The sequence below is a fragment of the Schistocerca cancellata genome, chromosome 7 (genome assembly GCF_023864275.1).
Source record: "Schistocerca cancellata isolate TAMUIC-IGC-003103 chromosome 7, iqSchCanc2.1, whole genome shotgun sequence".
NCBI lineage: Eukaryota > Metazoa > Arthropoda > Insecta > Orthoptera > Acrididae > Schistocerca > Schistocerca cancellata.
Genome location: NC_064632.1, coordinates 409,292,562 through 409,305,155, shown reverse-complemented (window position 1 = coordinate 409,305,155; position 12,594 = coordinate 409,292,562). Strand labels below are relative to the sequence as shown.

At 43.9% G+C, this 12,594-nt stretch overlaps 1 protein-coding gene across 1 annotated transcript; it reads left to right on the top strand.

The window, feature by feature from the left end:
- The first annotated feature begins 1,356 nt into the window (after positions 1–1,356).
- LOC126092798 (mucin-5B-like) lies at positions 1,357–3,747 on the top strand. Its single transcript, XM_049908527.1, has one exon. The coding sequence runs from the start codon at positions 1,357–1,359 to the stop codon at positions 3,745–3,747; it is 2,391 nt and encodes a 796-aa protein (XP_049764484.1).
- Positions 3,748–12,594: the final 8,847 nt, after the last annotated feature.

The following is a 12,594-nucleotide window of genomic DNA, read 5'->3' as shown; positions in this document are numbered from 1 at the left end:
TCCCTGAGCGCCATCCAGAACCTCAGTGATCCGTATCCGGTTCACCCTTTCGTGCACCGGATCCAACGCTCGCTTCAGCAGCTGGTGGACGACGGTTCTCTGGTTAGCTTTATGTGGGTTCCTGGGCATGTCGGTATCCCTGGGAACGAAGCTGCAGATGCCACGACCAAGGCTGCGGTCCTCCAGCCTCAGACAGCTTCTTGTTGTCCCTTCATCAGATTGTAGCAGGGTCATTTCTCGGCGAATTTTATCGCTGTGGCATGCCGACTGGGCTGCACTTACGGACAACAAGCTTCGGGCCTTGAAACCTCTTCCCGTGGCTTGGACGTCCTCCTCACGCCCTTCTCGGCGGGAGGAGGTCGTTTTGACCAGGTTACGAATTGGACACTGCCGGTTCAGCCATCGCCATCTGCTGACGGCTGCGCCGGCGCCGTTCTGCCCATGTGGGCAATTGCTGACGTTCCGCCACATTTTAACGTCCTGTCCGGATTTTAATACACTGCGTCTTGATCTTGGCCTGCCATGTACTCTAGATGCCATTTTAACGGATGACCCAGGAGGAGCTGCTCGCGTTCTTCGTTTTATCAGCTTAACAACCTGTCTAAGGACATTTGATTAATCTTGCTGTTTTTTTAATCCTATGCCTGTCAATCTGTCTTTTATCGTGTTCTCCCTTTTAGTTGCTGTTTTAAACTTGTGCCTCGCGGTGCATTCCTAACGTAGTCTGGGCGCTAATGACCATTAAAGTTGTGCGCCCTAAAACCACAAAAAATGTTCATTTTATAAGCGCGAAAGCATCATGGATATGCTCAGCCGACTCCATTGGCAGACGTTGCAAGAGAGCCGTTCTTAGTCACTGTGCGGTTTACTGTTCAAAGAGCGTACGTTCCTAGAAGAGTAAACAAATATATTGCTTCCTCCCACGTGCATCTCGAGGTAAGCCAAAGTTAAAGGTCGGAGCCCACACGGGGCCTTACCAGCATTCGTACTCTCTGCCACTGGAACAGTAGGGGAAATTAAAATCGTACACAGCGTAGCCTTCGCCGCGAGTAAATTTCGATGTAGTCATTATTTGGGATTTACATGCAGAATCCTCAGGAGGAATTTGTCGGTTTCAGGCTCAAAACTGCGCTGGTGGTTTTTGTATTTATTTTTTCAAACTCTTGCAGTTCTGTTACAGAGTTTGGACGTCACTAGAATGTCTCGGCTTGAGTTATCACAGATTCAGCTCTTGCATTCATCAGTTATTACTGCACTGCTTATTTCTGTGTAGAAATATATATCTAACGTAACTGTTTGGTATTTCAGGATGCGACCACTGATTCTGAAGCTTGTCCATTGTTGGAGTCCTCTGAAATGAAACAAGAATCGAAGTGCAAAGATGAAGCAGAAACAAATAAAGGTGAAGGAACAGTATCGGCAGCTCGTGACACCAGGGTTATAAGTATTAGTTCCGATGACAACGAATGTCTGGATGGAAAAGTGGGATCTCATGTGATGGGTGTGGTGACTTCTGCTGACTCGGAGAACTCTGGTGCAACGGTGGTAACCACCGAGCCTCCCAAGTCGTCGCCAACCCAGACGATGGAGCCGGTGAAGCCCTCTGCAGACGTACTGTCCGGCACTCAGTGGACTGCTTTATCAGTGCCAACAGGTGGAGTTCAATCGGCAGCACCACAGGTGCTAGACAAAGTGCCGATTGCTGGAGCTACGCACGGCTCAGTACTGTCTCCCTACCCGATACCTTCTGACCTTGTCCCAAGTTTCTTTTTGCCAACAAATCCGATTGCTAGTCAGACACCCTTAAGATTGCCAACACAAAACACAAAATCCAGGCTTCGTAGGGCACTTACTACGCGCAAACGTAGAGGTGCTGTACAGACTGCTGGTTTCCGATCGGCGATGGCAGTACCGATAGCTGGAGCTACGTACCTCGCAGCATTCTCTCCGTATAGTTTCCATACTGATTTGTCACCGACTCCCTTTCACCAAACAAATCTGTCCGTAAATCCGATGGTACTGAGTTTACCGACATCAAGCACACAAATGACTGGTCTTACAGGGCCCTATTCATACACATTTTCGGGCTTTCAACAGAACATTTCACCAGTGGAAACTAACGGTGTCGAACCGACAGTGACGGGGGTGGTAGGATCAGAACCTACAGTTCAAACCACGAACAGTATGGGAAATTCCCTCCGCCAGGATAATCCTAATTCGTCGCCACTCTCCATTCCAAGAAGTCTGCCTATTAACCCAACAGTGATGTCACCTGCATCAAGCTCACGAACCACGGTTCCTACGTCATCAGTCGAAATGTCGATGCTATCTAACCTGTCAAACTTCCATGTTTCTGTGACAGCACAAAGTACCCCAAAGACAACTGAAAAGACGGTGGTTCCTAATGTTACATGTAAAGGACCTGTAACCTGTACAATAACGAGGGTTGGAGGTACGGTAACAGAGATGAAAGGCAAAACACCGGATGCTGGTGGTACGGGATCATCAAGCATCAAACCTAATGACAGAGAATTTATGCCCACAAAACTGGCCACATTGACTTCACAGGACGTGAAGTACTTCTATGCACCGGCGCATAGCACTGCACTTCCGAAACCCAGGCATGACCAGACGACAGTCCCTGGGTCAAACTGCCAACAAGCTGCTTTGAGCACGGAGGCTACTAGCGTTGGATCGACGACGACAAAGCGAGAAGGCTCTGCGCCGATAACTGAAGCTAGGAGCCATTTAGCACAGTACCCCCACAAGAGCTATGCCCATTGTTCGTCTGTCACAACTCCAACAAAAGATGTGTCCCTTAATGTGACACTGGCGATGTTCCCTACATCAACCATGCAAAACACAATTACGTCTTCTGTCCAAAATTCTATGTTATCTAACATGTCACAATTTCGTAACTCTCTAGGAGCTCAGACAAGGGTGCCAAAAAATATTGCAAAGACAGTACTTTCGAGAGCTACACACGAAAAGCACTTAAATTATTCAGTGGTTTCGAGAGCAAAGACTTCAGGTGTTGAGGGGAAACGTGTAGAGCACAGCACGGTGAGTCAAGCGTCACTGTGGCCATCACTACAATTCAGCGAGGTTGCTTCAGTCCAAACGATCCAGCGAAATTTGCCAACCTGGTGGCAGGTACCTCAATCATGTGCCGTAACAGGTACAAACAAATTCGTCACACAACCTGCTGAGATTCAGCCACTTGATCTCTCGCGGAGTGGCACCAGACAGCAGCCATCATTACAGCCACCTGGTGTTCCGCCGCGGCTACAGCTGCCTCCACCTCCTGCTTCATCACATTATGCCATCCCAAGGCATATGCTACAGTCGGGAATTCCTTCTTTACCTACTCCGCAATATTTTACACCCAGAATACCACCACGTTTCCCAGAAAGGCCACTCCTATTTCCACGTACTGTCGCAGCACCTCGCACTCCAAAGCGTAGGCATCGACCTACCCGTCCTTCGGCAGGGTCTGCGGTCACACTACAGATTTCTGCAGCTAACGTTGATCGAACACCACCATATGGAATGGTAACACAACCTAACGATGCGCGTCAAAGTGTAATAGTAAGGGTGCCGAGAACAGCTGCTGCCACCACAAAGTGTAACAACCAGACTGAAGTGTCACCAACATCTATTCCCAGTGTTTCAGTAGATGCTCTGTCTGCGTCATCAGCACCAGATCCTCCCGGCACTGACCGCGGCACTCACCCAGGAGCTCACTAGTAGCATGGGCTGGTTTCTCTCTTCAGCGATATCTTGCGATAGTGACAGGCAGTCTTGATGACACAATTTTCGAACTGGGCGAATTCGGAGCCTCTCATATGCTTGATATGGTCAATATATCCACCTAAGATGCACACTTACTTTCATTAACACTTCGCATTGTAGCAGTGAAGTCACTTGTGGCGGCGGCGGACGGCATCATCATCAGCCGTCGCAACCATCATATTACCGCACCACGGATAACATGCCACTGATGCAGCCACATGAGGTCTACAGAAACACGGGTAAGTTTCGTCAACTTAAATATTGATGTTAAGTCTATTGAATACCTCAAACTACTCAATGCCCCTATCGACAGTTTTCGTTACAATTATAATAAAGGAAATGTGTGTGCCGTAACCATGCACAACGTCAGTTTATTTTAAGACATTATTAGTGACGCATTTCGAACCAAACATTGGTCATCAGGTGTCACGTTTTTCAAATCACTTGAACAATGATGTAACTACATATGCTTTTGCGGCTGGTGTCATAATTGAAATTCTTCTAGGTGTTATACCTCATCATTGTATAAAATCTATAAAGTTGTACATTTATTTCCAGACCTTTCCCCTGATTGTTACCATCGTTGACGACCGAAAGTCCCTCAATTTCCTAGTTGTTTCTGAATATGCAAATCAAAGAGGTCGAAGCCCTAAATACAATTAAGCCCAGGAAATAACCATCGTCATGTTTAATACACAATATTAAATATTACTATTCTTGCGGTGCTCCTCAGTTTCCTGTTGCAATTTATTGCTTTACTTCAGCTGTCTACCATTATGTTCAAAGTAGAACCATTGATTCCAGATGTCACGTAATGTTGCGCTTGATCGAACTTTGATAAACCACTGATGGCAGTATAGGTCAAGCAACATACGGAAATGTCATGCGAAGATACACAAATAAACAACAAAATGGTTTATAATTAAGCCTGCCGTAATAGCTTATCCAACTACCACCGATAAAACATTTCTCAGAGCCCTTAATCAAGTTTTGGTCACAACTGCAGACGTAACACGTAAAACACCCAAATATTGGGGGTCAGAACAGTGAACGTCTTCAAGAACCTTAAGCACAGACCATCTACAGCTGACTGTGTCTGCACTAAACAGTTCTAGCGTGGAGACAGTCCATGTTAACTCGATTGTGGACTTTAGAAGCACTATACACGATGTGGAGTTGGAGTACGTGAACCTATTTTTTCTCTTTTCAAGACATTAAACACTAGCCCGCGAAAGCTAGTAGTCGATAGTTAGCGTCTAGGGCCGTCACACAGTTCTAATCTGCCATAAAGTTTCAACACAGCAACATTCATGGAGTTTTACAGGATACCCAATTGCTAATTGTTAAATTGGAGATTCCCCCCCACCCTCCTCTTACACTCCAGACTGGCTTGATGCGGCCTGCCGCGCCGACAAGGTTCTCAGGGTAGCACTTAGTCATCGTAATCAATTATTTATTTTTTGTATTCCAATCTATCTTCTTCCACTGTTTTCATCATTACACCTCCTTTAATAACCGTGGCAGTTATTCCATTTTATCTTCAGACGTGTCTTAGTATTCTGCCCCGTCTTCTTGCCAATGTTTTCCAAGTGTTCCTCTGAGCGTCGATTTTGAGGGGAACTCTCTCATTTCTTACCTTATTAGTCCACCTAACTTTAAACACCTTTGGCACCACCTCTCAGCGTTTCCATTCTTTTTCTGGTTTTCTCGCATTTTGTGATCGACTTCCACATAATTCTGCGACCCAGACATACACTGCAGAAAATTTTCTTCAAAAGTAAGGAATATGTTTGATACCAGTAGACTTCTTTGCCTGGGCTAGCCTGCTTTTCATGTCCTCGTTTAGTCAGCTGTATGTTGTTTGTCTGACAGTATAACAGAATCACTTAAAACCGCCCGGTATTCCCAGTTTTGATACGTTCATCACCAATCTCTTTCCTTCTCATCATCACTTACAATCGAGAGTAAACCGAAGAAAAACCGAAGGGAGTGTGCTCAGTAGACTGCATATTGCGTTCAAAGGATCCTATCTCTTCACATTCACTGAGAATAGCAAACTTACAATCATATCTTATCATTGACATTCTTGCACCCAGAACTTTAAACAAACTCGTGACGCTTCCTTCAATTTTCGTCACTGCTCCTATGGTGTATGAACTGAATAACAGGCAAACGACGAAATCCCTGTCTTACCTCCTTTTTAATCCGAGCACTTCTTGTTTGGTCTTCCATTCTCATTTATTTTTCTTGGTTCTTGTAAATATCTCTACGTGTGCGACAGCATGCGGTACCTAACGTGCTCCAAAGCGCCGGGCATATACACGGGATTTTTCCGGGGCTCATACCTCGGGTTCTGTTCGTGGTACAAAGCGTTTCAGGGAGCCCCTGGACTAGGGGCCATTTGTTAACTCAACAGAAGCATCGTCATAATGTAGTTATCCTACAATACAGGGTCAGAGTTTGCATATGATACATTTCCTTCAGCTTAGGCAAAGGGAGCAAATCGATTGGTTCTCCCAGAGTTATATGTGATCTGAGGTGCCCCTTAAGGGGATTACGGAGACGCCATTTCGTTCATGGGCGGTTCCTAACGAAAGCCCAAAACACGTGATTTTTTGGGTACCAAAGCCGAACTGCGGATTTGATGACAGCTATGCACAGCAAATGCTTGAAATTTTTACGATATATTCTATCTCGATATATTCTATCCCTATCTCGAATTCATTTTCTTGGTATCTTCATTTGTTTCCGAGCTACAGAGGTTAAAAGTTAGTCAACTTTTGCACGTAAGATACGTCCGTAAAAATCCGGTGTGAGCCGAGAACGCAGTTTATATAGTTACGTACCACGGATAAATATCCTGTAAAGTGTCTGTTATCAGAATGGTTCCAGGAAACCCATGTTGTAGTAATTAAGCACATGAAAAAGTTTTGTGCGTGGAAAAACCGGTCCGAGACGCAACATTAATTAGCGACAGATGTAAATTAACTATTTTATTGACCCATAAAGCCGGCCGGTGTGGCCGTGCGGTTCTAAGCGCTTCAGTTTGGAACCGTGAGTCCGCTACGGTCGCAGGTTCGAATCATGCTTCGCGCATGGATGTGTGTGACGTCCTTAGGTTAGTTAGGTTTAAGTAGTTCTAAGGTCTAGGGGACTGATGACCTCAGAAGTTAAGTCCCATAGTGCTCAGAGCCATCTGAACCATCTGACCCATAAAGTTCTTTTCATATGAGTGACATGCTCTGCTTGTTGCATGAACAAGAAGGGAACAAGCGGGAAAATGCTCCTATTGGAGCACAAAAGTAGCGAATATGCTCCTGTTTATTAAGATACTGACTGAAACGAAGTACTAGCTGCCCCTTTCTACGTTCCTCGGCAGCTTCAAAAATTTTCCCAAAAATTTTGGCATGTGAACATACTCGCCCTTTATTTATGCTGCAGTCCGAAAGATGCAAAAGTCTGGGACACAGTACACAGTTGTCAAGGTGAAACATAGTTGGCAGTGACAGAACAGTACTAGGAAAAGAGTGAAGGAGATTGTGCCAGTGGTAGATGAATAAAGAGGAGGAGAAAGTGGAAGTCGATGAGAGCCAGTGATAATAAGAGAAAATATGACAGTGACAACGAGGAGGAGAGAGAGATGGTGACACTGAGAACAGAGATCAGCAGTGGGAAGGAGTGAATGAGGTGGTAGCAGTAAGAGAGAGCAAGAGGGAGACAGTGACTGTCAGAGGAGATAGTATCGGACGGACAGAATGGAGACAATGGCTGAGAGGCGAGAGGTAGTGACAGAGAGGCACAAAGAGATAACGACAATGAGATTGAATGATGAATGATTGATGAATGGTGAATGAGTGAGTGAGAAGGGGGTGGATGGGTATGAGCGACTTACAGCGATGGACAAGTGGGTCTGAAGGAGTTGGTTAGGGCAGCTTGTTGGAGTAAGAGGTGAGTTGCATGTTCAAAAGAACGTTTTCCAGAAAATTTTTAAAGGTGATGAGGGAGATCGATTGAAAGTGAAATACCAGCTGCCTCATTCTGTCTTCTGATAAACATGAGCATATTCGCCTTTTTTGTTCTCAGATAGGAGCATTTTTCTATGGGTTGTATGTTACCCGTCTTTCACTAACTCCTTTTTCTCTGAGAATTCGCAGATTTTTTCCCAATATCCATTGCTGAACCTTGTTCTAGGTCTACAGATCCTACGAAGACTTTCTGATTTTTTTGTTTTGTTTTTGTTTTGAAGTCCTGACTCCATTATCGAGTGTGAAGGGCCACCCCGGTGTCTTTATCTTCCCTAAAGTCAAACCGATCGTTATCTAACAGATACTACTTCTTCGTTTTCCATTCTTTCGTATATAATTCTGGTAACCAATTTTGCTGCTTGATCTATTACGATGATGCAAAACAGTTCTCGCACTTACCCGCCCTTGTTACCTTCGTGGTAGTACGGACGATATTTTTCCTAAAGTCATACGGTACCTTTATAGACGTGGAGATTTTTCACATTAAACTGAATAGTCGTTAAGTTTCCATGTCCCACAATGATTTCAGAAATTACGCATTAATCCATCGTATGTCTTCCAAAGCTCAAATTTCGATGCAAATACTGTATCTCTTCATGTCTTCTGCATCGATTCCAATTTTTCCTTCTGTCAGGTTACCAGATAGTTCCTCCTATTCCAAGAGGCCTCCGACGTTGTCTCTCCGCAAGTCCTCTCGCTACTCTCCGTAGACCCTGTGATCTAGGGCTCTAGCGTGTTTGATTAGTAATCAAAACGTTCTTGGTACTAGGTTAGAGGCCCGCGACCGCTTAAATTCTGATTATCAGCAAATGGCGGCCAAAGACTTTCTGCACAGGAAGTCACCTTCATTCTACCAACAGCATTGTCAAAGAGGGCAGAGGAGTGGACAGAGGTTCAGGGCACATGCCTGTCCTGAGGATGGGAAACTACCCCTAAAGGCGGAAGAATCAGCAATGACCAACGGCATGAGAATGCTTACGGTAATAGAAACCACTGGATTAAAGACACGCAACGTGTATCCACAGGACATGTGGCCTGTAATTGAAGAAGTGCCATGATGATCTCTCCATTGGCAAAAAGATTCCGGAATAGTCCCCCATTCGGATCTCCGGGAGGGGACTGCCAAGTGGGAGGTTACCATGAGAAAAAGATTGAATAATCAACGAAAGGATAACGTTATAAGAGTCGGGGCGTGGAATGTCAGAAGCCTGAACGTGGTAGGGAAACTAGAAAATCTGGAAAGGGAAATGCAAAGGCTCCATCTAGATATACTAGGGGTCAGTGAAGTGAAGTGGAAGGAAGACATGGATTTCTGGTCAGATGAGTATCGGGTAATATCAACAGCAGCAGAAAATGGTACAACGGGAGTAGGATTCTTTATGAATAGAAAGGTAGGGCAAAGTGTGTGTTCCAGTGAACAGTTTAGTGATTGGGATGATCCTGCCAGAATTGATAGCAAATAAACACCGACAATGATAATTCAGGAATACAATCAGACTTCTCAAGCTGGAAATGAAGAGATAAAGTATATGAGAATATTGAAAGGGTAATACAATACGTAAAGGGAGATAAAAATCTGTCATGCGGGACTGGAATGCTGTTGTAGAGGAAGGAGTGGAAGAAAAGGTTACAGGAGAATATGAGCTTTCGATAAGGAATGAGACAGACTCAGTTCTGTAATAAATCTCTGTTAGTAATAGCGAATATTCTGTTAAAGATTCACAACAGGTGGAGGTATACTTGGAAGAGACAGGGTGGTAAGGGCAGATTTCAAATACATCATGGTCAGACAAGATTCCGAAATTGGGTTGTAAGGCGTATCCAGGAGCAGATATAGACTCAGATCACAATGCAGTACTGATGAAGCTTAGGCTACAATTAAAGAGATTAGTCAGGAAGAATCAATACGCAAAGAAGTCAGATACAGAAGTACTAAGCTATGACGAGATACGCTTGAAGTTCTCTAAGGCTATAGATTGAGCAATAAGAAATAACTCAGTATGCATTACAGTTAGAAGAATGGGCATCTCTACAAAGGGCAGTCACTATAGTTAGAAAATATAGGTACCAAGAAGGGATCAGGGGTAACAGAGGAAATACTTCAGTTGATCGATGAAAGAAGGAAGAGCAAAAACTTTCAAGGAAATTCAGCAGCCGGCCGCTGTGGCCAAGCGGTTACAGGCGCTTCAGTCTGGAACCGCACTGCTGTTACGCTCGCAGGTTCGAATCCTGCCTCGGGCGTGGATGTGTGATGTCCTTAGGTTAGTTAGGTTTAAGTAGTTCTAAGTTCTAGGGGATTGATGACCTCAGATGTTAAGTCCCATAGTGCTTAGAACCATTTGAACCATTTTTGAAATTCAGCAGAAGTACAAGAGTGAAATAAATAGGAAGTGCCGGGAAGGTAAGACGAAAGGGTTGCGTGAAAAGTCGAAAAAGAAATGATTTTGGAAGGACTGACTCAGCATTTAGGGAAGTCAAAACAACTTTCACTGACATTAAAAGCAAGGATGGTAACATTGAGTGCATTGGGAGTTACACTGCTAAATGTGGAGGAGAGTGGATAAGTGGTAAGAGTACATTGAAGGAATCTGAGGTGGAGGATTAGTCTGATGCGACAGAGGCAGGAGTCGATTTAGAAGAGACATGGGATCCAGTATTATAATGAGAATTTGAAATAGCTTTGGAGGACTTACGATCAAATAAGGCAGAAGGGATGGATAACATTCCATTAGAATATCCAAAATCACTGCGGGAAGTGGCAACAAAACGACTAGTCACGTTGGTGTGTAGAATGTGAGTGTCTGGCGACATACTATCTGACTTTCGGAAAAAAATAACAACGCATTTCCTAAGACCGAAGAGCTGAAAAGTGCGAGAAGTTTCATACAATCAGCTTAACAACTCAGGCATAGAATTGTTTATAAGAATAATACTCAGAAGAATGGAAAGGAAAACTGAGGACGTGCTGGATGACGATCAGTTTGACTTGTAAAGGCACGAGAGAGGCAATTCTGACGTTTCGGTTTGTAATGGAAGCAAGGCTAAAGAAAAATAAAGACACGTTCGTAGGGGATGTCAACCTGGAAAAAGCGCTTGACAATATAAAATGGTGCAAGATGCTAGAAATTCTGAGAAAAGCAAGGTGAGCTATAGGGAAAGATGGGTAATACACAAAATGTAAAATAGCCAAGAGGGAATAATAAGAGCGGACGACAAAGAACGAAGCTCTCGGATTAAAACGGTGGTAAGACAGGGATGTAGTCTTCCCCCTACTGTTTAATCCGTACTTTGAAGAAGTAATGATGGGAATAAAAGAAAGGTTCAGGAGTAGAATTAAAATCGAAGTTGTAAAGATATCAATGATACGATTAGCTGATGACATTGCTATCCTGAGTGAAAGTGAAGAGTTACATGATATGCTGAGTGAAATGGACAATGTCATGAATACAGAATATGGATTGAGTGAAAATTGAAGAAACACAAAAGTAATTGGAATTAGCAGAAATAAGAACACCGAGAAACGTCAGGAATGATGGTCACGAAGTAGATGAAATTTAGGAATTCTTCTACCTAGGCATCAAAATAATCATTGACGGATGGAGGAAGGACATCAAAAGCAGGTTAACAATGGCAACAAGGGCATTCCTGGCCAAGAGAAGTCTACTAGTATCAAACACAGGCCTTAATTTTAGGAAGAAATTTCTGAGAATGTACGTGTAAAGCACGGCATTGAATGGTAGTGAAACATGGATTGTGGGAACACCAGAACACAAGAGAATCGAAGCATTTGAGATGTGGCGCTACACAAAAATGTTGAAAAATAGGTGGACTGATAAGGTAAGGAATGTGTAGGCTCTGCACAGAATCTGAGAGGAAAGGAATATGTGGATAACACGGACAAAGAGAAGGGACAGGATGACAGGACATCTGTTACGACAACAGGGAATGAGCTCCATGGTACTGAAGGGAGCTGTAGGTGGCGAAAACTGTAGAGGAAGGAAGACATTGGAACACATGCAGCAAATAATTGAGGATGTAGATCGCAAGTGCTACTCTGAGATGTAGTTGGCACAGGAGAGGAAATCGTGGCGGTCCTCCGTAAACCAGTCAGAAGACTGATAATACACTCCCCCTCCGCCTCCCCCCCCCCAAAAAAAACCTCTCCGTTTAAAAGCAGAATTCCTTCTACAACGTTGAGATATCTGCTTTTAAAGTCACCGAAGGTTGTTAGGACTTTCATGTATGCTGAATCTGTCCCTCCGAATTTCATTTGTCTTCCTATTTCTTTACATTCTTCCTGTAGCTATTTCGCCTTAGCTTCTCTGTACTTCCTGTTTATTTAATTTATAAGTTACTTGAATCATTATGTTCCCGTCTTCCCCTGAGAATTTGGTACTTCTTTTATCGATCAATTGAAGTGTTTCTTTTGTTGTTCATGATTTACCAGTCATTATCTTCCTTGTACTTAATTGTCTGTCCAGATTCTGTGATCTTTTTCAAAGATGTCAACTACTGTGGTATTCGTCATCGCAATACCCACAGCCTTACATAATTTGAAACGTTCATTCGTCAGTACGTTAGTATCTCACGTCCTTACAGGCTGATTCTTCCAGACGATTCTCTTAAACGTCAGCCTATTATTCAATACTAAATTGTGATCTGAGTCTGCATCTGCAGACATGAAAAGAATTAACACGTATGCCAAGTAGATGTTCTCTGGTACAGCGTGTTCTGGGGAAAGGAAATTTAAGGAGACATAATCTGCTAAGAATAATGG